General features: G+C 39.6%; 1 protein-coding gene across 4 annotated transcripts in view; it reads right to left on the minus strand.

Annotated features, from left to right (window-relative positions):
- The window catches only part of CDK13 (cyclin dependent kinase 13), a 47,205-nt gene extending 23,523 nt beyond the window's left edge, over positions 1 to 23,682 (minus strand). For 3 of the 4 annotated variants that reach the window (XM_030265330.4, XM_030265331.4, XM_072925942.1), the window contains exons 1-5: positions 21,885 to 23,681; positions 11,656 to 12,264; positions 8,317 to 8,484; positions 7,888 to 8,027; positions 5,824 to 5,994 (exon numbers count right to left, since the gene is read on the minus strand). In XM_030265330.4, coding sequence (XP_030121190.4) covers positions 5,824 to 5,994; positions 7,888 to 8,027; positions 8,317 to 8,484; positions 11,656 to 12,264; positions 21,885 to 23,062 — 2,266 coding nt within the window. In that variant the 5' untranslated portion in view covers positions 23,063 to 23,681. Of the gene's footprint in view, positions 1 to 5,823; positions 5,995 to 7,887; positions 8,028 to 8,316; positions 8,485 to 11,655; positions 12,265 to 21,884 lie in introns of all 4 variants that reach the window. The other variant, XM_012571459.5, reaches the window with a different exon arrangement.
- Between the last annotated feature and the right edge of the window lie 3,445 nt (positions 23,683 to 27,127).

Here is a 27,127-nt window from a genome sequence, read left to right on the forward strand (position 1 = left end):
TACTTTAGTTCTATCAAAACAAATGCCATACAAATATCCATTTCTCAAAAGAGGAAAATACAGCAGAAAAAATAATAAGTTACTTCTTTTCTGAGGGCAAAACATATTGTAACTTGGAGGTTACATTTTAAAATGATGTTTTGCTTGATGCTAGCTTTGCCCAGTTCTCATTTTAGGAAGCAGTGCCATAAAAACACCTAAAGCACTCTCACAGCAATTCAAATGAACTCAGAATTACTTACTTGACTTTAAAGTTCCTCATCTTGCTGCTGTTGTGTTAAAGACCTGCACTTCCTACCTGTGGTGTGGGAGAAAGCCTAGTCCATTTCCACACGCTGCAACAAAGCACTAACAGAAGGGTTGTCTCCTGGGTGGCCCATTTCTTTCACTAACACCATGAAGCTCATCTACTCTCCTTCATCTACTGAGATAATCAGAAATCTTAATGTCACTACATGTTGACACTGCAGCAGCTGGAACAGCTGAACAGTAGGAACACTGCCTATTTCTGAATACAGGATAAGAACAGCTGAATCTATTAAGGAGGTACACAATAAATAAAGGAGATTCACATGGATGGAAATATTCCTCACCTCACTCCTTTTGACTGACCTTGGAAAAATGCACCTTTCTGATCATTTTGTCAGTTAAGACTGATGGGGTTCAGCAAGCAAGACACCAATTTAGACTAATTAGAGGATTAACACATCTCCTCTTGGTCATATGTTTCAGTTCATGGAGCTCTAACAGAAGCAGTTTCTTAACACAAAATAAGCTCGGTTATAATGCAGTAAAGGTTTGCATACAGGAGAGCTAACTCAACAAAACATGGCACTAATAATCTGCAATAAACAGTGGATTTTCTGAGAGACCAAAAAAAACCTAACAAAACATGCTTTGCATTTTTGTGACACAGTCCGGCTCTGGATTTCTTTGGACTGTCTTCAAATCACACAGATCCAACTAAACAGGACACTATTTGTTCCCAAAGACACAAGTGCTTCAGACTGGGAGGGGAGGGTGGTGGTGCAGGGAAGAATGATCCAAAAACCTCCACAGATGATGGCCTTTAAACAAGTATTTTCCAAATGTAATTCAGAGGAAAGGTGTTCAGTGTTTCTCAAAATATCTGATTAAACAGAGATCTGAGGACCCAGAAGACCAGAAAGGCCTCAATGCATGCAAATTTAAATTCTATTCTAGTATAAACGCATTACAATAGTATCTTGAAATACAGAAATGCTTTAAAGAAAGTCCAGTATCTCTGCCTAGCTCAGTGCATAGTATGTACAATGCTGTGTTGTGAAACACATTTTCAAAATTTGTTCTGTACTCAGTTTTCAAAATGAAACTACATCAGATTTTAGTTTTGCTACTAAGTCTCCTCCAACTTCTTCTAAGCAATACATAGATTATTCTTACAATTGATTGATTAAATATAATTAGATTACATTTACTATTTTATTTCCTTAGCATTTCTCTTTCAGTACTCATGATATACCATTCCAAGAGTTTTACACAGGATTTTCTCAACGACAACCTGAAAACTAAAGAAGAAATTGCCCACCAATTACTGTAAGTTTGTTACACCTAAATTCCTTAAAGCTCCTTCAACAATTGTCTTTTCATTCGACTCGGGTCATAATAATCTCTTTTCTGATTGCCAGAACAACAAATATAGCCATACCTGCTGAATCCCTTAAGACTTAAGAAAACATTGCTGCTATACTACTTTTTTCATTTTCACCCAATATTAAGTTTCTATTTAATGACAGTGTTATTTCTCCCCTTTCAAGTTCAACTGCATTTTCCTCTTGCAGGAACTCCACATATGTTCTGAGACAGGGATATAAGCCAAGAACATACAGAAGCCCTGGGAATAAATACTCTACTTGTTTTATCATGTAATACAGGGAAATAAGGAAAAAAACCCCAAACAACTAAACCAAAACAAAAAACTTAAAGCAGACAAACAAAAATCTTTGATTAATACATTTTCACATGGAACAACTGAAAAGCCACACAACTAGCTCTGCACCTATTCCAAACCAAAGCCCAGTACAGCACACACAAATAGGAAGCACCACTCAAGCAGTCACACTATCCCTGATAACTTAGCTCTAGCATGAAAACTATTTGGGGTAAGTTTCTATCAGCTATTTTGGGAGCAGCAAGGCAAGCTGTTCGGCATTAGAGGTTTCTGAAATTCCGACCTCTGCTTTTAATCAACTTCCTAGGAAACACAGACAGAACTAGCTACCATGTAACATTGAATACATGACTGCTGCGACAGACCCTTCCAAACCACAAGATTTCAGAATAAGTACTTCTTGACAGATGTGAGAAAGTAACCTGTCAGTCATATTACAATGTACTGAAGAGTCGGTGTCCTCCTATACTGTCAATATAAATACCAATTTCATGCCTAAAATGTTTGCTGATTTGTACTGCAACTCAATTCAAAATTTAATTTAAACTAAACTTAGATCTTAAAATTAATTACAGAAACACGCATATATAAACAGGTACTTCATACAACACCATTAAAAAAAAAAAAAAACAAAACAGAAAAAAAAAACTAGGAAAAACCCCCCTAAGCTTAAATGTTAACCATATCTTTTATTATTGGTTCCATGCCAAGTTTTACATCCTCCCTCAGGTTAGCAAAAACACCTATTCCAGCCAAAAGCAGGAAGGGATGTCAGGCAGTACACTTACTGTGTTTACATTCACAGCAACAAAAGCTATGTCAAGCATTTTCCATTTGTTTAGTAAAAAGAGATCATGTCAATCCCATAGCTAGACTGTTGAGCACTTGAAAACATCTCCCAGCAGTTAGAGGCAACTGAGATCTGAAGAACCTTTTCAAGGGCCCAAAGTAAAAAGATATACACCAAAGTCATATAAATTATACACACATGAAGGAAAAATACCAAAACTGACAACAACTCAAACTGAGAAAGCATTTTCTCAATAATTAATTTTTTACCTGATAAGGTGGCTCAACACAGAAAAGACTGGCTCCCATCATTAAGTTTGGGTGCTCACCTATCTCCCACTGAATAATAGGTAGGTGAGAAAAGCCTACATAATAAACATATAAAATGAATACTCCTTGTGGCCACACCCAACATATATGTTTTATATATCAGGATTGTACCTCAGAATTAAGATGTTACATTACTAATTAGTAATCAGTAATGCTCTTCTCCAACTTTATCATGAAGCACAGTTCATTTATAATGAAGACTGCAAAGTGAGTAGCTTCTGAGTCTCAGTATCACCCACTCTGCTTTGTATATACCCAATCTATACAATTATGCTACCTAAGGTGCTGACTTCCACTGATGGAGAGAAATGCACTTAGAAAATTTGCAACACACTCCTTCAATGTGTTACACTTCTTTTGCTAACAGTCAGTAGTGGAAGAATAAAGCCAAAACTATCTATCAAAGCTGTTCATGTCTTTAAATTTATAGTCCAAACTGGCAGGATAAAACACAGATACAATTTCTTCCATTTTCTTTGTTGAAAATATTGAGATGGGCTTTAACATGCGGAACGAGTAATCCTCTCTCTTCCAGACTTTTGAGTGTGTCATTTAAAAACACATAATGCAGCTCAAAATATCAGGACAAAGTTGTACAAGCCAAGCTATTGCTGCTTGCAGTCCAATATTACTATCTTAAAAAGTATCCTTGAATCAAGTACTGTAAAGTGGGCCCAACTCTTACATTATTGCAAGAAAACTGAATGTACTGTATATTAAACTACTGAGATCCAACAAAAAAAAAAAAAACATCCTGCCTTAAGTGAAAAAGCAGATGAGCACTATGTTAGGATAGGATCACAGCCTTAGAAACAAAATTAACTTCACTTATAATAACTAGACAAACACGTGATAGCAAAAATATTATTGTTCCCTACTCTTCTAAGTGAGGTATCAGCAGGGTTTTCCAAGTCATATTTCAAAGCTATGGTAAACATGTAACATACATTAAGCATAAACATGTTCACCATATAGGCAAAATACCCTGCTTTTACTGTAACCTTTGCCTGTTGTAAGATATCACTACCACTTTCCTAATGGTTCCTTGTTAAGCAGACTGTTTTTGCAGTTGCAACACGTTACTGTGAAAATGACCAAACTTCCTCCCACTTGCATTCATTCCCTGCAGACTACAATTTGGCCACAACTCAGCTATAAATCCCTATCTCACAATGAACTACTCATTAGAGAAATACGGAATACAAGTGCCTGAAAAAAAAACACAACTTCCATTTTTTTCATAGAGAAATTGTAGCAGCAGTCTCATTATCTACTAGTTTTCCAGAAACTATCAGAACTTACTCAACTATCAGAAATTAATTCTATTCCAGCAAAACAGAACAGAATTCTTCTCCAGAGAAACTCGTGCCCTTGTAAATTTTTAGAAAATATACTTGTTTTAATATGCTGTTAAAAAAGAACAAGAAATTAAATCAGAAGTAATATCAAAAGCACAAATACAGACTGGGACAAAAAAAAACCCTATTTGAAGTTAATGGGACACAGTTTGAAGTACAAAACAAAAATACTATTCAATTCTAAACAGGAGACTAAACAGAAAAAAGAAAATTTATTAATGAGTCACTACGTATTAAGTCAAGACTCAGTGTGGTCTCATTACCAAGTGGGTTACACCTAATTAAAACTTAGCGCAGGATTCATATACAAAGACTAAACTGGCTGTTGCAGACTGTCAGAATTTTGAGTGAGGCCTGACCACTGAACCTGCACAACTCTCAAGAAACTCTTGCTAGATACTTCCCACTTTTAAGCACATCAGTGCTGTAAAGGCTTCAGGGTATTATACTTTCCAAAGATGCTAGGAAAAAAAAAAAATCCAGAGAAATTCCTACTTCAAATCTACCTTCTGAATGATCACATCACCTGGTGTTTCAGCTGCCCATGCAGTACATACAGCATTTTCTACCAGCACTGCTGCTGGCCATGCTGTATAGAGACTCAGGTAGGGAGAGCAGGGAAGAAGGACAGGTACCACATTCCAAACACTCTCCTAAGCCAAACTATGTAACAAATTGCCCACAGGACACTAAAATACCTCCAAAATTATAGGTTTGTAACACTTAGACCTAAAATGAAATGCCTCCAGGCAAAATACCACTCCAATATCAGAAGTACCAAGGAACAACACTGCATGATTTTCACTCTGTTTGCTTGAATCTCTAGACTAAGGAGGTCGAAGCAATTCAAACAAGACATACTTAAAACTGAAGGAACTAAAAGTCTGCATGCCTTCTCTCTGGGGAAAACCACTACCACTACACAAGTCTTGCTGTTCATACTTTTAATTTACTCTTCTTCTAGCCCACAAAACATAATCATCAAAAAAGTAACTGAAGAACAATTCATATAAAACAAGGCCTAAAATGAAAAACATCTCTTCAACATTCAGCCTATTATACTCAAAATGGTATAAGAAAGTACTAAAAAATAAAAGGTTGAAAAAAGCTCACAATTAAGTCAATAGATTTGACTCCTAATCTATGAGTGTCAAGGAGTCAAACATCTGCTCCTATACAGCAAAACCACAATCAAGCAACACATTTTTTTATCCCACAAAATATTGGCAGAAAACGTTTCTATAAGCAAAATGCATAGCTGAGTTAAGTAAACAACATCTTATAGTATTTAAATCAAAACAATTTGCAGTATTGTCATCACAATATTTTTTAATGAATCATAACTTCAAATCCAGCATAGCAGACTATCACATTAAGAACAGGTCCAGAAAGAGCAACCCCTGTTAGCATACATACCTTTGTCCTTCTTGAAGTCTAAAGCATCTTCCTTATCCGTCACTATTTCCTTCATGTTGATAATGCTTTGATGATTAAGCTGTCGAAGAATCTTAATCTCTCGAATAGCTGTAATTGGAAACCCTTCCTTTTCATTATCCAGTCGTACTTTCTTCAGTGCTACCATCTCCCCTAAGAGAAAATTTAAATAAAAGCCATTAAGATTAGCAACCAAACCATGGGATTTAGTATTGACTCATATGTTTATTTTTCAAAACCCCAATGCTTGCACCAAGCACCATGCTGAACAGAAATCAGCATCACATACAGAAGTAAAACTACAAATGAGAATTTTCAGCTACACACACTATAAGGGCTATCCTCCTTCTTCCTGCACAACTCACTCAAATATCCCAAAATTCCACACCACGTCTACCAGCAAAGAGTGATTATCAGCAGCAGCTTTAGAGACAGAGGCCTGTGACAGCTCTGGATTTCTTAATACTACATTACCACTGGTCAGAATGCACATATCTAGCCAGAAATACTTTGCAGCTCAAGATATGAGGCAGATGACAAAAGAGTCCTCAGATTCATCAGTATACTTTCTACAAGCACAAGTGGCACTGCCATTTTTACAGTGAGGAGATTTTACTGCAGGGTGGGCTGGATCAAACTGGAGTCTACAAAATGGCAGGAGCATGATCTACTCATGATGGAGGATATGTACAGACCATACATGCTAGTTCAATCATTTTGCTCTTGAAAGTTTATTTCTGTGTCTAGGAAGTTTACTGACAGCCCAGATATCTTTGTTACTTCTAAAAAGTACTTACACCCTACATTAACTTACACTACACACTCACAATCATATTCCAGCATGACACCACATCCACTTGCTCTGAAAGCCCATTACACAGCTTCTTCTAAGGTATCTCAAAGGCCATAATGCCACTCTCCACATGGGATTTGAATCCCAAACTAACAGATTTGCTTGCTGTATCTGTACGGATGCCTTCAATGCAGAAAGCAACAACTTCTATGGGAGGGGAGGTTAAGAGATGACTGTCACACACAAATAACCTGAAGTTTGCCAAAAAGGCAATAAGGTTATGACAGAATTAAAATGCAAATATGCCAAGAAGAGTATCTCAGGAGATCCTACAATGATTTGTAAAGGTGCTCAAGGTAGAAGCAAAAATCTGTGACAGTTCAACTAGAACTAAAGTTTGCAAACAAGACAAGGACAGGTGAAGAATAAAGAAAGAATTATAATCACACTGCTTATTCCTCTGGTGATCAGAAAGAAGGAACTGAGGCTGGTATGTGCTCCTATGGGATTCAATTACTGCTGAAATACAAAATGGACCAGCATTCAAAGCACGCACAAATAAGCCAGAAGAGTAAGCAATCATGGAAAGAACTACTAACTAATCACACTAAACACACAGCATACAGCATATATAAGAAATTTGGATAATCTATTTAGAAGTAGTGACAGTATTATGTATCCTACTGAGGACAGCTTGCTCATTTCAGCAATAGTTTAACATTAAATTAAAAAATAATGTTACTATTGGAAAGTCAGCTATATTGCAAGAATACTCCATGTGCAACCCTTCACAGCTGTGTTGCACAGAAGCAGATTCTCTTCCTACTATGAACTAGTGACTACTAGAGTACAAACAATCATAACCAAGTTTTATGCATAGCTTCTTTCACAGCTACATCCTCTTACAAACTTCATTGCCAACGTGTCTATGTAGACATTTAGTTTCCCCAGGATATTTAGCCTCTTTTCTTTACTGGTTCAACTTTATACAGACCATCAAAACTCAAAAAATAAGAATCAGAATTTAGGACTACTCAGCTTCATTTCAGCCACAGCTTTACAGAGAAATGATTTTCCAATACAGCAAACAATAATTTCTGATTTAGACAAATGCTAAACTTAACACCAACAACTAGAAAACTTCCAAATGTAAGAGGGCAGAATACCACAAATTTTACTCAATATAAAACAAAATCCAAAACCATCCTGTTCATTTAAAATTGTAGGATTACATTTACCTTTTTTGAACTTACCTGTATCTTTATCTCTGGCTTTGTAAACTTGCCCATAAGTGCCTTCACCAATAATACCAATGATATCAAATTTATCCACACAGCGCTTTCCCCAGTCTATTTCTTTTTCTTTTGTTTCACCATGTCGTGGTCCACATATTCTAAAAAGCAACAAGTATTTTTAAGAATACAGCTAGTATATCTTGACACTGCCTTAGCTTTGAAGACACCCTCAATGCTATTTGCAACATTACTAGTTAACTGTCTTATTACCATTAAGTAGCAATAAACGATGCAGTTTGAGTCAATAATATTTGATTAATTAAAAATTAATATATAATTAATATGAAAAATGTCAAAAAGCAGAACTTTTGACAAGAACATATTTTAAAGAAACTATTATTATTTCTACTTGCTTGATAAGTTTTTTAAAAAGTTTAATAAACATACTTTGGTCTTCTCTTGGTATGTAACTGAACTGCTGGTTTCTTTTCTTCAGGACTTTTGGGTACCTCAGTTCCTCCAGGCAACTCAGGTGGAAGTGGCAAGTCTGCAAGCAGGTGGCGAAGTTTCTTCTCTGTTTCTTTAACTGACTTCACTGAAAGATTTTCTCTCAAACTATTAAAAAAAAACATCGTTTTGCTAGTAAGTTGAAGATAGCAGAATATTAACATAAAAGCAAAACTTATTGGAATTAAAAAAAAAAATATATTCTAGACTGTCAATGCACCAACACTTGAAATCTCTGCTTTTAAAATTTGCAGGACTTGGATAAATGACTCATAAATGGCTCTTTGGAAGATGCACAGTTAACAACCACAATTCTAGAGAACTGTGAAATCAGATCTTTCTGGTGAAAGATGAAGTAAGATGACACAAGGAGCCTTACCAGACCAGACTTCTGCCACATAAGCTTCTTCTTTCAGGTTTATGGCCTAGACTATTAAAAATATTTAGAGCTCAGGTGCTGAAGATCTGACTAACCCAGCTCCCTCTACAATTGGTCATCAGAGCTAATGAGCTTCATGCTTACATTAACATTGCCGGGCATTACAAGACTGTCCGCATCACCTCATTTACAAATTTTAATTGCATACATCTGCTGAAACACTCCAGATTCAACACATTTATAGTGATCAGCATGCATATCAAATGGGAAAAAAATCAGATGAAAAAAATGACAATGATTTGCTGACATGGGTTACTGACATCTGACTGATTTTTAACCTGCCATAATTAGATAACAGACACTGGTCATCTCTGTCTTGAGAAAAATCCCCAAACACACGTACAGCATCTTTTAATTACACAATGATCTGAGAAATGCTCTTACCATTCCAATGGGGAATCATAACTGCTGCAGGATTTCTTTTTGCAAGTACATAGCTCAATTTTATCAGAACTTTTTAGTTTAGCTAGATTTGTCCAGCTACTGCATATCCAGTAATTTTAAAGCCATGACCATCTCTAAAGTTTACATAATTACATAATTTCTCTCATACAGGACATTCACACAGTATTCACTCTTTTAATTTCCATCACTGTATCAATAAAACTTAAGTCACGCTTTGAGGGAACATTTTCCAAATTAGCTGCATTTACCAAATCGCACTATTCATCCTTCTCCATGATGGTTTTTCTACAAGCTCTTACCTGCTTAGTTTCACAGATAAAGCAGGAACTTCTCTAAATGGAAATATATTGCCAACTCACATAACAGAATGCATTTTCTTCCTTTTCTTGCAATGAGTAGTCCTTATATATGCAAATACAGCATTCCGGTGTTTTGCATATGTCTATGCTTCTCTGAAAACTGAACATTTTATGTCTTTTACCATTTACTAAACTGCCACTGCCGTATTTTAAAGAAGCATCACAAGGAAGCATAGACTGCCCTCATCACAAATATAATGGTTAACATGCTAAAGAATAAACCACCTCAGTGCAGTGCATGTAACTGTCATGGCACTAAAAAGCTCTAATTTTAAAGTTTATATATTAGTATTTCTCTCATAATTTTTCCCCGAAATTTTCAATATGGGTGAAAACCTAACATATGAAAGGTTCTGACACAGATTTTAAAAGTGGCATATGTAAATAGAGGCAGTCAAGAGCAGCTTTTTTTTCAGGTCTGCTGAATCACACATTATTGATGACCAGGGCAATTTTCCTTTTCAGCTAACCTGCACTGTGGGGTTGCAACACTGATGTTCCCTTAGGTCGCTTATTTGTGGGTTTATGAGATTCTTACTGAAGGAACCAGACAGTTCTACATAGCAGTGAGCTCAAACTTTCTTTGTTGACACAAGTTCCCCATAGTAACTCTGAGCTCAAGGTAAATACCTTTGCCCTCCTCTGCCATTAAAAAACATTGATCTTCTTCCTTTGATTACTTAAGCTTTATCATGACTTATAATTTCAACGTTTATAACATCCTATAGGCAAAACTAAGCAAAGCATAAACGACATTCCATTACTTCTCATTAATCTTTCTAATGCAGCTGTTTGCAAGCAGTAGGCCTTTGGTTTTGAAAGGAGAATGAGTCCGGTGCTGAAAGAACTCCTGCTTAATTGTAGCTTAACCCCTCAGTTTAGCTAACTTAAAACAGATGAGCCATTAAAATATAACAAGAATAATAATACCAGAAGCAATCATCCAGCTTCAATATGAAATCTTATTTCATGTTGTTGCAGTTGATATTGCAATGCCAGTCATATTTAGTTAAACTACATAGACTAGGTTTTAGTTAAAACAGTAAATCTTGCTCACAGTTTCAGGATTCTCATTTACCTGGAGAGGATAGCTTTGTCACAAATGTAAATACAATCATACATTCACTACATTATTACATTTGCTGTAGTTTAATGCTGAAGGGCAAGAAACTATTTCTATCTTACAACTAAAAAATAATATATAACTGTCTAATACTATGTTAGGTTGCATTTATCTCCCACACCTTTAATATTTAATACATACTTAAATAACTAGCAAACACAAGAGAAATATCTTCACCTCTAGCTAAAAATTTCTGGCTTACTTGTGAAATGATTTCTTGCATGCATGTGAGAGGCATGTAGCACATTCAGCAAAACCAAAAAAACAAAACAAAACAAAACAAAAAAAAACCCCACAAAACCACAAATCATAGCAAAGATTCTCTGTTAGGACTACAAACAGACTTAACATAGTCTAAATTCAGATGACATTTCTTCACTACAGACCTATTTTTACACTTCAAAATTAACACAAATGACAAGCCATGAACTTCAGTTCCATTATACATACTCAAAATAATACTGATCTTTGAAATACATTACACTAAAATAACGCCCAGCTATAAAACAATTGCCTTTCAAAGGGAAGAGAATCTTTTCTTCAAACCCCAGTTAAACAATTTTCTCATATTGTTGCTGAATTCAACTTTTCTCCAGAAGTACGTATATGTTCACACCAAACTTGAAATATTGAATCCTTGAATACATCTTTTAATTCGTCCCAAAGCTATTATTACCAGCAATTTTTAAAATATTTCTTTAGTAGACTTTTTATAGAAAGTTTCTTCTTAGACCAAACTCTTCTTTTTTCAGTAACTAAAATTACTTTTAAGATCAAATTCCTCCAGTTCAGTAACAGCCACCAGTCAAACAAGACTGAAGAGCAAGAACAAATTAAAAAATGCATTAGCCTGACCTGGCATATAGTTTTATATTTATTTTCCAAAGGAAATAACAACAACCATTATAAAAAGGAACAAACAATCCCAAAAGCAAATCTCTGTCACAACTCACCTATCAGTTTCTTTATCTTCAGGCAGCGTGGGAGGCAAAGGCAAGGGTGGTAGTGTGGAGGTTGGTAGTGCAACAATTCGATCCTTCTCCTTGGCTACTACACTTGGTGTACTTGGTTTGCTTTTCTCTTTTACAGGGACCGGTTGCTGCTTCACAACAGTCACTTTATTCTCTTTTACTGCTGCAGGCTTCTGTTTTGTAATTTTGTCTGCAATTAAATTATTTTCTGCCTTTGTTTCAGGAAGCGAGACCTTTGCTTTTGCCTTGTCATTTTTCAGATTTGCACTGCTAGTAGGAGAAGGTGTATGCTCAGTTTTGATTTTCTTCAGGTCCTTAACATTGTTCACTTGAGGTGCACTTACAGCAGCAGTATCAGTGTTTCCCTTAGTAGGTGTTGAAGTATTGGAAGCTTTCGCACTAGCTTTGGCTGCCTCAGCAGCTCTAGCTTTTTTGTTTTTGTTCAGCTCAGCAGCCAGGCTACTCTTCAGAGTCAATGTACTAGGAGAAATACTTGAATGACGACTTCTGGATCTAGACAATCTGTGTCTGCTACGAGACCTGGAGTGTCTAGATGAATATGGACTTCTGCTTCGAGATTTTGCTGATCTCCTGTTTCAAAAAAGTAAAGATTTACCAAGGTAAAATTAAGTCTAGTTGCTTTCCCAGCACATCTACTTTTCTGACAAATTACATTTTAAAATCAATTATTATCACCATGCTCTTGAATAAACAGAAGTCTGTGAAATAAGAAAGATAAAAAATAAATTTCAATGCTTAATCAATCAAGATTTTACACTTTTCTGTTAGAAAGCATTACAACCCTTATATGTAGTTTCTCATCTCGCAGAACTGCAAAATACAATACTTATATAAGGCAAAAAATGTTCTGCTTTCCTCACTACTTAAGAGATATTTTTTTCCTTAAAGAAAATCTTAATGTACACAACTTGTACAAGCACTTTTAGTATACACAGTACTTGAGAAAAATTCAGTTGACTACATAGTCAGAATTCACCAAAATGAAATTAAAATTACAGAGGACGTGAGAAATCTAAACACTGTTTTTAATTGTAGGAATGTCTGAATTTTCAGTTCCATAAATATAATTAAGTTAACTGAGAAAAAAATGGAATACTAAAGGCTGCAATGTAGCCAACTGAAAGACAACTTTCCTTTTTTGAAATCTAATTGTACAACTTCAAAAAGAATCAAAGCAAACAACCTCCCCTGCTCCCAAAAGCCCAAGTACCCAACATTTGTTACAGCTATTGACAAGCAAACATAACCCACAAACGGGCCTATGCTATAACTACATCTGAATGCAGACACTAATAGAAAGAAGGAAAAAAAAAAAATCAAAGCAACCACATAGCAATGTTATAAAAGAAATTAAATTAAATGTAGAGGGTTGATTCCATTTTACCATACCAAGAATAATAAGGATATTCATCAGATTGACAAGTATTTTCTTGATTAAAGTTTGCTAGAAATTTATTTTGCTTATCATTTGGAGGAAAAAGAATATTCAGGATTAAAAACACCCAGTATTCATTAGCTGGACAAAGAAAAAAGTATCAAGCAATAGTAAAAATAGGCCTTCCTGAAAATACAAGAATTCCAGAGTTCAAAAGATAGCACACAGTGTATGGAGGTTGCTAAAACAAAAGGAAACAAAAAACCCAGACCAAACCAACAAAAAAAAGTAACCCAATAAATAAACAAAAAGAATGCCAACTACAATCCCTATGATCCGGACTACCCATCCCATACCAAATTTAATTTTACTGACAATTCAGTGAGTCCAATTTTAATTATCAACTCACAAAATTATATCTCAATGCTTCAACTGAACAAATATTTAATCAATTACAATAATGTTTCTTTTGCGTGCAATATTGACTAATTTCTACATTTACACTCTTCTTCCTTTTATAATGCAGGAACTCTTACCAATAAAAAGTCACTCAGATGAATCAAAAAGTGACTGAAACAATGTGTATGCACACTATATAGTACAGCACAAGTTCAAAATCCTACAGGTGAAATTGATCCAAATGGCTAGATTCATGAAAGAAAAAAAAAAATCGAATCTCACCTCAAGATAACTCTTGGAAACTAGCACAGTTCAATTATATGCCAGAAAGCAGGTTTTATAGGATTTTCTGGCACAGCAGGGTAACAACAACAGACAGCAATAATAATAGTAATCCTAGAAGTTTTTTACACTTTAATTGAAAGAAGCCTCACAATTCTCTTCTAACAATTTTCAACCAAAATCTAATGTTTGGTTTACTCAGTAAAGAGATATTGATGTTCATGTCTAACAAACACCAAATAAAATCATAATATTGGGCACAAAAATTCCATTGAAAACTCTCTTCATTATTAATCCTGTTGCTGAAGTAATTTTTCTCATTATTTTGAAGATCTGAGTACTAAATCCCACAGAATATTTCCAGAGGTTTGACCAAACAGGAGTAAAACTGAAAAGGTACAAAGTTCCATTATACAGAGTTTAAACAATGTAGCAGGAAGAAAGAAAAATACAGAAAATACACACTTCAAATGCTAGACCAGAGCTCTTCTCACATGGCTGTCTCACTTTTGGAGCAGAATTACTGAGGATCTCAAACAGTGGTGTTACTGCTGTAGATCTGCACCCACCCCAGAACCAGTATCATTGCATTTCTCCAGCATCAAGCACAAGCTAATAGTCCCCATTAGTCCTAAACTGACTTCTATAAATGGTGCATCATTTGCAAGGATGTCACTGACCTGTCTTGGAAAAAATTTCCTTGCACATCTTGTTTATAAATCAGCTATTTCAGACTGACTCTCTCCAATTACCTGTAGAACATAACCTCCATCCCAAGTACATCATTACAATCTGTACTAAATTTAAAACATGCCCTAAACCTCTCAAAATTATCCCTTTTTCTTTCGTAAATATGATATGGGGTTTCTTGTTCATTTTGATTGATACCTAACAAAGAAAGTAATCACATAACTAACAAATAAAGACATCATTTCACATGCACTAGAAAAGAGAAGTAGCAGCTTAAAACAACACAGTTGGTGAGACACCGTGCCTGATTCTAAGACTGGCTCTGTTCCACTTTGGTGGTAAATAAAACAGGTTAATTTAGCTCACTGCTAAGGATAAAATGAAAAAATCTGCTCAAATCAGTGACAACTAATTTCATCATCTGATTCAGCTACCACAACTCAGTGAAGAAGAGGCAGTTTTGAAAACCTAGGGCACAAATAACCTAAACTTCTGTAGTTCAAAAACAAATAATAATTGACAGTGGATTGATGTCTGTACTTTACCAATACTAGTCAAGAGAGTTTGGGACATGAACATGAATTTATGCAAGCTCAGCTGAAAAAAAAACCAAACCTAACCATTGTCCATCATGGCTTTCACACTCCACATGAGATCTGCACAGCCTTTCCAGAACTGTCAGAACTGCATTCATGTGGGAGACAGCAGATATGTATGCACACAAATAGTAACGTTTCAGTCCCAGTACCTATTACAGCCCTTAACAGCGGATCAAAATGATAGCAGCCTAGTTATGAAATATGTTGACTGAGTATAACTTCTACACTGGTTTAAACTTTCCAAAAACTTTTCATTATTTATGTCAGAAAAAACTATTATATTACCTATATATAGTACCTTTAGCATCCCAAAAACCTTAGCAAGAATCCCTTGCTGTACCTGAACCACCGAGGCAGACCCTAAAGAATACAGCAAAAGCATTAATATTTTCAACCAAACTGACAAATCCTGAATTTTAAGTAAAAAGCAGATTTGTCAAAGTGCTAGCTATTCAAGTTACAATGACAAAACCTGCTGTTTTCATAAGCCTAATAGTCTTTCCAAACACTCAACTATCACTTTCTTTCATCTCTGTAGTTCAGAAGTCCCAAAAGACTAAACAACTTATGTACAAGTTTCCACCTATAAAAACGGCACAAACCCAAAAATATGGACACATTTACAAGCTTTCCCTCAAAAGCTTATACAGCACTCAGAGTGGAAAAATATTGCTTAATACATAATAAAACCAGCCAGCTCACTCTGTTCAGACATAACATTTGACATAAAAGATGAAGTCACAGCAGCACAGAAATGCGCTCACACAACAACCAGCGTCTGCCAGTTAATAGGACACTGCCTACCTAGTGAGACCCTAAACACCAAGAGAGGCATGTGAAGTACACAGTGTAAATCTTCCAGCAAGTCTCTATTAAATGTGGGTGCATACATACATGTAAAATGCCTTATCTGACATTTGACACCAGCTGTTTCAGACCTAGTCAGCAGCCTGTTTTTAACACAGTAAAAAGGAACAAAAGAATGATAGCTACAACTGCACAGACCTGCACTGCAAAAAGCAAATACATTGAACAACACAATTCAAATTTCTCTTCCTGAAGTAAGGAGAGATCAGGAAGTTTACTAAACCTAAAGGCCACATTTCACTCTCTTAAACTGAAGCACCAGCATGTGCTGTTAACACACAAGGGGAGAGATTAATAAGTAGTTACTAAGAAGGTAACTTTCCTTCAATGCATCTCCCTGTTTGCACCCAGAAGTTCTGCCCCATTTTAGAGTACCTCTGCCACTTAAGCCATTAATGTTGAATTCACTTCACACAAGTGTATAGATCCCTGCAGAGAAGACAACTGCCATACTTAATGACATATGTAAAATCCTTTCTGAGCCATATATAGATGTGTTTTTATATATTGAGGGCGATGACAAAAAAAAAATAGAAAACTGATGTGCCTGAAGACCATAAGTATGCACAACCAGACTACCGGCGAAGGGACATGGAAGAAATTACATTTTAGCTTTAGCTAAAATAAAATTAAAAACAAACAAGCAAAAAAGTTAAGATATTATCTACAAACCATATAAGAGAAGAGACAAATTTAAAGAAAGTGATAGAGGAAGAAAGCACTAGTAAGGAAGCCATCCTGAAACCAAAACTCAAAAAAAAAAAAAAAAAAAAAAAAAAAAAAAAAAGTTGGTTTAGGTATCATGGTTCTTTCTTTTTAATTTTTTGGTTTTGCGTAATACCCAGCATTTCATAAAACAAACAGGTATTCATTGTTTCTCTGCTGCTCACAATGTATTTAGTTTAGAAAAAACTACTTAAGAGATCAAAATGTTTTGAATTACAGGTTTCAAAACTGTTCAGTGTTTCTCCTTACTGACAGGCAACATTTTATTGCACTTCACTGGCTCACTAAAAAATTTACTGATTAATTTAACAAAGAAAAAAGTCTACTGATATAATACCACTTACATTCTCAAGCAGAAAATGAAAGAATTCCCAACAGCAGCTTAGAGTGTTATCTTTTAGTGTCTTGATATTTGAAACCAGAGAGGAAAGAAAACTGTTACCTAAGTCAGATTTCCAGGAATACATTTCATTCAGCTTACATGGTTTTTCTTGCCATACTCCTTTTCTAGGTGTTTCTTTCTGTCCCCTTTCAGTATCCCCTTAATACCAAAAAATGTTACATTTTATTGACAAACCCAAATGATCATGTGTTGTCTTCTCATGTTTCTAAACCTGAAAACTGCTTTTCTTCTTAACTGCTTTAAGAGCAAGCTTAATCCATTATGCTGGTGGCCAGCTGCATGTTACCTAAGTGCAAACAATTTTGTAGTTGAAATACATAAGTCTGTGAGTTGAACAAGGGAACTGACTTTGTCAGTAACTTTTTAACAATGCATAACACAAAGGGATTTATGAGAACAGAAAAGCAAAACCAAGAAGCCTAACAGTCCAAAGGAGGTTAAAACAACCACCGTAGCCCAGCTCTTTCCTTAACCTGCAGGTAATGTGGGACTACTGACTAAGCACCGCCATCCTTCCCTGCACAGCAAGTGTATTTGAGAAGAGAGACCTAAAGTTAACCAACAGGCTTCACAACAGATCTTCCAAGACATTTACAATCCCTTGGTAACATAAACCACCTTGACAAAACATTTTAGCTCATAGTATAGCTTTTCCATGTTGGTCTAGCAGGCAAACATACAGTTCATTTCTTTAAGCCATTGCAGTAATAGTATTGTTTTACTTGATCCCTTATTCATTAATTTATTTTTATTATTAATTTATTTATTATTTTTATAGCCCCTAGTTCAAGGTTACATTCTATGCAGCTCTGCAACCAACCTCCTACTCAGCTGCTTTGTACATGAAGACCACATAACCTGCCTTACTGATTCAAACTAAATGTAAGTCTTTAAAATGGTCTCTAATACATACTGGAAAACTCTCAGCTAGGCATCTGTTTCTTGAACCTGCTTTAAACCCCTCTATTTTCATATGAGAACATAGTCTACAAAGAAATCAACCAGTAAAAGGTCAAGTAAACTCAAAATCTGTGTTCAAACACATCTGAAGTTAAATTTTGCAAATTAAATTCTTTTTTTCAAATAAGGAAAGAAGCAGCGGCAACAAGGAAAAAGGAAAGATACATGAGCAAAAGGCAAAGGCCAGCAATATGCATGGGGAAATTAGCTATTTGAAACAGTGAAAACCTAGAGTGCTACATTTTAAATTCTGCAAAATACAGTTTTACTAACCAAAATTATAGAGCTTTAAATTAATTTTTTAAAAAAATATATTTTAGCTAATCAAGGGCTGGGGGGGGCGAATCAAACTCTCTCTTAATCCTTTAAATTCAAAGTAGCAGAATTACTGGAATGAAAGTAATTTCCAAATCAGTGTATGGCACCATGGCTTCTCCATTGACTAGCTGAATATGTATTTTACTGTTTTCCCTATACTTGTTGTGATTTTGCACATAAATGACCCATATTTTGCAGAGCCTCACTACTACAGACTAGCTACCAATACAGACTGAGACTACTCTACTACCAAAAAGAAAATACATCTTGTATCTTTCCTATAAGAAACATCTATGCACATAGTAGTACTATGCTAGTAGTGCCCCACCCACTTACTTTTATCTAAGCAGACGGGTAGGTGTATCCAAATTTGGAAAAATGCAATTACTCATCTATACTGCTAACTGATTTAAATGTGTGATCACATAACATATGATCAGACTCAAGTTACAAAAAGTAATTCTCTGGAAACTAGTTTAGCATGAAATTGTAGGAAGCAAGAGACTGTGTGTGCTTCTTTTGTCAACCATGGGGTTTGGTTGAGAATTTTTTATTTAATCCAGTCATTTTACCAGGAGAGAAATAAATACCTCATACTTTTAGAAGAATTTCCATTTTGAAAATATGCATGTGATACTTTAGAACTGTTGTGGTACCCTATCCATATATTAACCCATATATATTTACAAGAAAATAAGAGTAATACAGATCCACCGCAGTAAGTATAGAAGTTTTGTCCAAAAAGTGAATACAGCTCAACCAGTTTACCAAAATCACAAACTTTCCCTACTATTACAATGGGAAAAGTAATTAGTCAATCATGTAAAGAGTAATCACCAAGTATGGAACACATATCCAGTGTCTTTGCTTCTCCTTAGAACCCACAGCCAAACAACATGACCTAAAACCAGCTAAGTCAGTACTGCAATTCAAACCTCACAGCAACAATGCACTGTTGCTGCTTCAAACCAGCAAAGCTGACTTCACTTGTTTCTCTTCTAGCTGTTTACTAGAAGTTTCCCCCTAAGCAGCTCAGACACCTAGATTAAAAAAATCATCATTAAACACAGAGGCTTTCCAAGCATACTAGAACTGCTTCCTAATAATTTTCTACATACCAAAATAACTGGGTAATTTACATAACACTAGAGAAGACATATATGACACATAAAACGAAAAGAGCAAAAAGACTTGCAGGCCGAAATACTCAGTCACATACAAAATCACTGCTGTCTGGACATAAACCCAGAATTAAGCCTTTAAATCATCCAGATGAAGAACACAGGTGCTGTAAGAAGGTTGCCTTCATGAAACTGTAACATTCTATCAAGTCTAAGGCCACTGTATCATTATCAAACAGGACAGCAAAATGTTCAGCATTTTGGTTGTAGTACTAGAGTCAAGCAAAAAGTGATTATGACATAGTTTTGAATGGTTAAAAAAAAAAGTATAAACTGCTACCTTTCTATTTCCCCACTGCCATTGCAATATACATTATTACCAATAGCTGTATGGAAAAAACCACTGGCTTTCATTTCTCTGCAACAGGTAAACATTATCAACAATTTATCTTCACACTTTAGGTTTCTTTTGTTTTCTCTGCAAGTGACATTTTTGCAATAAATGCCCCATTAGGACAGATCTTTCTTTCTACATATAGAAACCGCTCCTTTTCACTTAGCCATTCCAACTCCTCTCCTGAACACCTGACAGTCTGCATTTGTCTGTAAGCAGTTAAAAACTGAACGCAAATTACAATTCAACTGGAGGAAGGAAGAAAGGCGGGAAGTCACAAAGCTAACTTCTAGCAACAGATCTGCAGGCTCAAGACAGACTCACTACAGAGTGAATACCAAAATCAGGTGATTTAAACTTTCATGCTTCAAATCACAGCCCCACTACCAACAGAAAAAGAACACTCCTACAAAACTCTACTACAGCCCAATTAGTCAGTGCATACAGAACTCTGGCTATTCCTAAATGCAAACCTCAAATACATAATTATGTGCATCATTATTAGCTTTGTTATTCCAGGATATAAGCAACTACAGAAAATAATCTGATTCCCAGGGCATTTAAATCAAACTATACACATAATATTCCTGTTATGCTATGATTCAAATAATTTTGAAAGTGTATTTTAACCACTTGTAACAGACTCTCACAGAAGAACAGCATGATTTTTCAGAGCAATTACAGTGTTTTCTTCTTGAAACACCCTACTGCTTAGAAAATTATTCTGTACAACCACACCTTTAGACAATAGCTATTCTTATCCCATCGCACTTTAGCTCTATCTCTCTGAACAAAGTAGGACACAGCTTTGTTACTTTGCTCTTTAAACAGCATTTGATGTACACCCAGGACAGCAGACTCTGAGAGCCCAATGAAACATGGAACAGCTTTATCATGTTCCCTGGATACACTACAGGACTCCCCCAAATGGTGATCTACAAAAAGTGCTTATTAAAACCACCAAAGAACAGTTCTCAGACAACCCACCAAGTAATGCATTGTAAACAAAATTCTTGCCAGTGGAACAACACATTGCTGGATATTCTTTAAAACTGAAGTCCAGACATGAATTTAAGCAGGTCTACAAACAACGAGGCAACAGTAAGATTCCAATATAGGAAATAAAAACCTTCAGTTATAAACATATATTAAGCAAATACTTTTAAATTTCCAGTGTACTTTTCTGCAGGTTAAAATATTCTGAAGAGCTTTAATTCCACAACACGATTTGCCTCTAATTAGAAAGATACAGCTCACACTTCCTCTCCACATAAAATTCAAAAACTCATGCAATGCTGACCTTTACACCCCAAGTTCCCACTAATACTGAAGAAAAACTATCGGCAAGCATGCATTAATTATATACACGTGCATAACCTTACCAGGAAAAGAGCTTATGTTTTTCATAGCTTATGTAAAGTACAAGACAATTTATCAAAACATGACACTAACTCAATTTTCTAGCAAAACAGAAAGCCCAGTGCTTCCATACACCTCTAAATAGAACAAGAAAACACTTGTAAACACAAATTGCCTGTCAGTTGGTTTTCTCTTTAGATTAGCAAAAATTAAACCTAATCCAGATATATTTGATATGCATCCTATTTTACCCAAGAACAAAATACATAAAAATGTACCAGAGGACGTCTATACTTTGTAAGCAAAGATTTAAAAGTCAAAATTGGTCCTTTAGAAAACCTGTCCTCCAAGGAACCTCTTCCTCAGTCATTCTCATCTGAAAACGTTCTCATACCCTTTAACGTTTAAAAGCCTTTTTCCAGCCAGGTGGTCTCCCACGGAGAGAAACTGGCCACAGAAGTGTTACAGGCACTCACGTCTCCCTTTCGCCCTGAGACAGGACAGGAAGATCTTTGTACTTCTCCCTCTCCCCTGCCCCTCACTCCAGCCTTCTGGCAGCAAAAGGGAAAGAGGGAGGGATTGCTTCTGGATGTAAACCTCTCCGGCCTCTCCTGCATTCCTGTCCCAGTCATTACTCCCCTCCTCCACACACCGGGTCCCCACCCCCTCCCGCCTTCATCCCCGGACCCAGACTTACCGGATAACGGGGCTGTAGGGGCTTCGAGACCGGCGCCAGCTGCTGTAGGGGCTGGGCGACACATCCCCGCCGCGTTCGTACGAGCTGTGCCGGCTGTAGCTGGGGGATCGGCGTCGGCTGTAGGGGCTAAGTGGCGAGCGGGCGCCCACCGGGCTGAGCGACTTGCGGCTGCGCTGGCTTTGCGAGGAGCGGTGCAGAGGAGGGCTGTCATCCCGCCCGGGGCTGGGCGACGAGCGCTGCCGCCGGTACGCCTTGGGCTCGAGCTTGTCGTCCCGGTAAGCTTTTGGAGGGTCCTTGTACGCCGACGGTGGCTCTTTAGCCGCTTTAGTCCGGCTCCGGTGCGATTTGCTCTCCCGGTCTTTCCTGCCGCTGCTGGGTGAGGGGAGGGAGCCCTTCCTGCGGCCGTCGCTGCCACCGCCGCTGCTGCTGCTCTTGAGTCCCTCCCGGTCTTGGCTCCCGGTGTGGTTGTGGCGGCTGCGGGATTTGGAGGACGAGGAGGGCTCGGATGCCCCGCGGCCTGGTGCCGCCGTCCCCTCCTGCTGCGCCTTTTCCTCTCCCCGCCGGCGGTGCTCTCGATGCCGCTCCTTGGAGCGCCCGCTGCTGCCGCGGTGCTCCCGACGGGACCGGCCGCTTCGCTCTGCCTCGCCCCGCTGCCGCTGGGTCCCACCGCCCGAGGAGGAGCCCGGGCTGCCCCCGCCGGCCGCGCCGCTGCCCAACAGTCCCTCGGACTGGGAGCTCACGTCGTCGTATTCCTCCACCAGCGTGCTCAACCCGCCGCTACCGCGCCGCTTCTCCGCCTCCTGGGTGCCCCCGCCGCCGCCGCCGCGGCCCCGCCGCCGCTTATGCCGGGAGCCCGAGCGCCGCTTGCCTCGCGGCCGCTTCCGCTCCCCGCCGTCCCCGCAACAAGAGGAGGCGCCGGTGGCCGCCAGGAAGAGCAGGGACTGTGGCGGCAGCGGCGGCTGAAGCAGCGGGGGCTGCAGGAGCGGCGGCTGCAGCAACGGGAACAGCAGAGGGTGCGGGGCCGGCGGCGGCGGCTGGGCCGCGAAGCGCTTCCGTCTCCGGTGGTGCAGCCGCTTCTTGTCGGCCGCCGCCTCCACCGCCGTGCTGCCGCCACCGCCGCTGCCCCAGCCCCGGCTGCCCCCGCTCCCGCCGGCCGCCGCGTCCGAGGTGCTCGGCATCGAGCTCGCTCACGGCCGAGGGCGCGGCCCAGAGAACCCGCCGCCACCGTCGCGCTCAGGGCGCCATGGGGACCCGGCGGCGCCGCGCACACGTACCGGAACGGACACTCGCGGGCCGCGCCGGGGCCTCGCTCGCTCCCGCACCGCCTCACATGGGGCCGCAGCGATACATACGGGATTCGGCCGAGACCGGGGCCGGGCGCGCTGCCCGATGCGGCGGCGGCGGAGCGGCACCGGCAGCGTCCCACAGGCCGGCGCGGCCTCTCCCGCAAAACGGAAGTGTCTCCTGGCGGCGGTGGCTCCTCCTCACTTCATTCTGGGCTCCGGGCGCCGCGGCGCACGGACACGGGCACGGGGCGCGGGCCTCCTCCGCTTCTTCCCTCAACCGCTCCCGGCAGGGCAGCTGGGTCAGGCCAGGCCGGGCCGCCTCCGGGCGAAGTACCCAAGGCCCTGCGCGCCTCCGATGCCGGTTCTGCTGCCCGGCGGGGGCCGCAGGTGCCAGGGCCGCTCCCGCGCCGCCGGTGCCCAGGAGCGCTCCCGCGGCCTCAGCGCCGCCGCGCGCGGGTGACACACGCACCGGGGGGGAACACGGACACGGCCCGGCGGCGCGCGGCGCATGCGCCACGTCGGGAACGGGCGGAGGAGGGGGAACGCGCCCCGCCAATCGGGCGCGGCGCTGCCGCCCTCGCCCGCATGCCCGAGAGCCGCCCCACTCTCGCGAGACCTCGCCTGGCCCTTCCCCCCGTCCCCGGCGCCTCTCGCGGTACCCGCGCCTCTCGCGGTATTTGCGTTGTGGGCGCGGCGGCGGCGGCGGCTCCGCGCCGGTAGCGGAGATGGCGCCCGGGGAGCTGCGGGACGGTGGGCAGGGCCCGACCTAGAGGGGCTTGGCACCCCGGGTACCCTCCTGTCTCTCTCTCCCCGTGCTCTCTGCAGGTAACAGGCAGAAACCGATGCACAGGGAGTTCCACCTGAACACGAGGAAGAAGTTTTTTACTGTGTGGGTGACCGAGCGCCAGAACAGGCTGCCCAGGGAGGGTGCGGAGTGTCCCTCAGCGGAGGTGGTCCAGAGCCGTCTGTTGGCGCTGCTGTGTGGCGTGTGGCGGTAAGCCCCTTGGGCAGGGAGGCTGCACTGGCTGAGCCCTGTGGCTCCTGCCCAGCTCGCCCCTTCTGCCAGCTGCAGGGTGCGGGCGTCGGGCTCCGGGCGGTGCTGGAGGAAACCCGCCGGCCCCCAGATGGCTTTCCCTGCTTTTATTGTACAAAGACCTTGATTATCGACTGGGAGGCGTGAGAGAAAACCTCTTCAAATAAAACACATGTGTTACTCTGAAACAATGAAGCCATTTCTCTGCGTAATGGAAAGTACTTTTTTTTTTTTTTTTTTCTCTGTCTTACACTGCTGAAACTAAGTACAACTTAGGAAACGTAGGATATTTTAAGTTTCCCTCCAAGCTTTCTGATTTCGTGCTCTAATGAATGACTCAGGCTCTTTTTTTTCCTTTTTCTACCTACTCTATCCAGTTGCCTTTTCATGGTTTTATTGCATTTCATGACTGGAGCTGGAACTGCTGGGTGCCTCAACTCGGCTTCTCATGCTGACTATCTTCTATTGGGCACATCTGCTATACCATCTTCAATGTTGTGAGCACTTTAAAAGCAGAATCTATTGTCTTTCCTTAGGGATTTAATAGTTTTCTGGCCACCTTGCTATCTGATTTTTCTTAGCTAGCTTATATACATACTGGTTACATTTGTTTGTAAAACACACAAAAAAAGACCAAAACAAAGGAACCCAGCTGTTTTTTGCTGTAGTATTTCAGCTCCTTAAAACACTGCTTCCGCTCCTTTTTTAAACCCAAGCAAAAATCTGCCTGTCCAGGTCCTGTGTGTCATCTGCTATCCAGCAAATCTTTCACAAGTGTGCTCAGTAATTCACCCTTCACCTCTCCGTTCCAACTCACATTTCTTCCAAACATCATCAAAGCATTCATTACATATTTCTCTAGTTGTACACACACACACACAGAGTCACGTGCACTTTCTTTCAGGCTTCCTCTTAAGGTGTGAATTTCTTGGCGAAAAACCAAGTGGTTTGCTTTCTATTTTCTAATGATGTGCCACAGGATGGTGAAGGAAAAACCTGAAGTGCTGGCCCACCTGCCATTTCAGGAGAGAAGGTGCCTGTCCAAGAAAGATTACTCTAACCTAGGCAGTGATTGCATTCATACTTTGTGAAATTGCAGGTTTTTACCAGCATTCCGTGCCTTATGGAAATACTGTGCATCTCCCTGCTGTTGGGGAATAGCTTATCTTTCCATAGTGGTCTGGAGGCTGCTCTCAGCTTTTCTGACATCCTTTTCTGCTTACCTTGTATGTGAATATTCAGCAGCTATGAAGAGGTTCTCCAGGGCTGTTGCAGCACACTCAGCAAAGCCAGTGTGCCATCAGGCCTCTGGCACATTGGGAAAAAAACCAAAACTCAGCCAACAACCCTACATCACAGAATAGCTGTAGAGACCATGGATAATTACACAGGGCAGATCTGGACAAAGCAACACAGGATGCAATTTCTAATTTATTCCCAAGCATTACCTGGCATTTCTGCATGAGAGGTGTGTTATTTGAAAGAGCTGTGTCATTAGCTGTAGAGTGCTGTTGTTTCTGCATCTGGAGCAAGCCTCATGACTTGTCAGAGAAGCTTAACTAGAAGCTAAGCTGCTAATGACAGCCAAGTTTGCTCTGCCTGGAAATAAACTACATCAGCTTGTAGGGGGATATGCCAACAGGAATTGTGTCAGCTGTCACCTGACAGGTGATGGCAGCATATGATTTGACAGTGAAAACCTATCCATAGATTCCTGACATAACAAAGCAGACCTGGAATGGATTCCTTACAGAGAATAAAATCCCGCAGAAACATTGAAGACATTGGTGGCTTAGTGCCAATTGTTGGATTTACAAAGAGCTAGAAAATTCAAGATGCATTACAGCTTATTTCCACAAGGCTTAGTGTGGAAGAACAAATACTAGAGAGAGGAGTTCCAGACTGGGTTTTGGCAGTGGCACCTGCAGTGGTGTGAAAACCAGTACTCTCTATAGATGGTTGTTCCACAACAGACTGAAACCTTGTGCCATAGGAATGTTGGTTGCAGGGTCTCATATCTTGCAAGGTATTACTATATGGTTAGTACATGGAAACAGTGGTAAACACTAGAGAAAAAAACACACCTGGAAAGTTGTAGTCAAAATACTATCATCTCCAAAAGTATTTTCATGCCAGCTCTAGAAACTGAGTCTTTGGAAAAGGCTTCCCTACCAACCATCCCCATGAAGGAAACTTGGACTAGCACTTAGGTAATTAATTTTATTTAAGAAAAAATACCACTCATATTCTGTTTTTCATTTAAATACTTTGTTGTATCTGCACATTGAGCACATTGAGTCTGTTCTGACTTCTGTTCTGTTCCCATCCGTTCACCATCTTTAGTGTAACACAGTTGGTACAAGTAGATGCTGAGCTGGTCACAGGTAAGGTGGAGGCTGTGCTACATGTCATGGACAATGGTACCACATCTTTTTTTGTTAAGGCTTTTGTTGTACTTTCTTCTTTTTAAAAAATGTTTCTGTGTCCTGTCTGTGCCACCATGTGTAATAAGTCCTTAGCAATATTCTCCTGATGCGGAACAAACTGTCAATCCATCAAGATTAAAAGAGATAGGTAAAGTCTTCAGTAGTTTGAAGATCTTTTTCAGCAGAATTCCTCAGGGCTTGTTTGACTTGGTAGGCATTTTTACTTAAGGATGGTTATGGTTGGTTGGGGTTCTTTTTTTTTTTCTTTTTTTTTTTTTTTTGAGAGGGGAAGGTGTCTGGTTTTCTCTTTCTCCCAAGCAGGATCACATACCTAGAGTTCTTTGAAGTTTTGTTTTCAATCTTCCAGCATCAACCTGGTTTTTATCATAAAAGAACAATTTCTCCTAAGCCACAGAGGAATTAAAATTTCTAGCTTGTGTTTTTTTGCTATTTGGTTGATTTTTTAGATAAATATGGAAGCCTTAGAAGACATTTTTA

The sequence above is a fragment of the Taeniopygia guttata genome, chromosome 2 (assembly GCF_048771995.1).
Source record: "Taeniopygia guttata chromosome 2, bTaeGut7.mat, whole genome shotgun sequence".
Lineage (NCBI taxonomy): Eukaryota > Metazoa > Chordata > Aves > Passeriformes > Estrildidae > Taeniopygia > Taeniopygia guttata.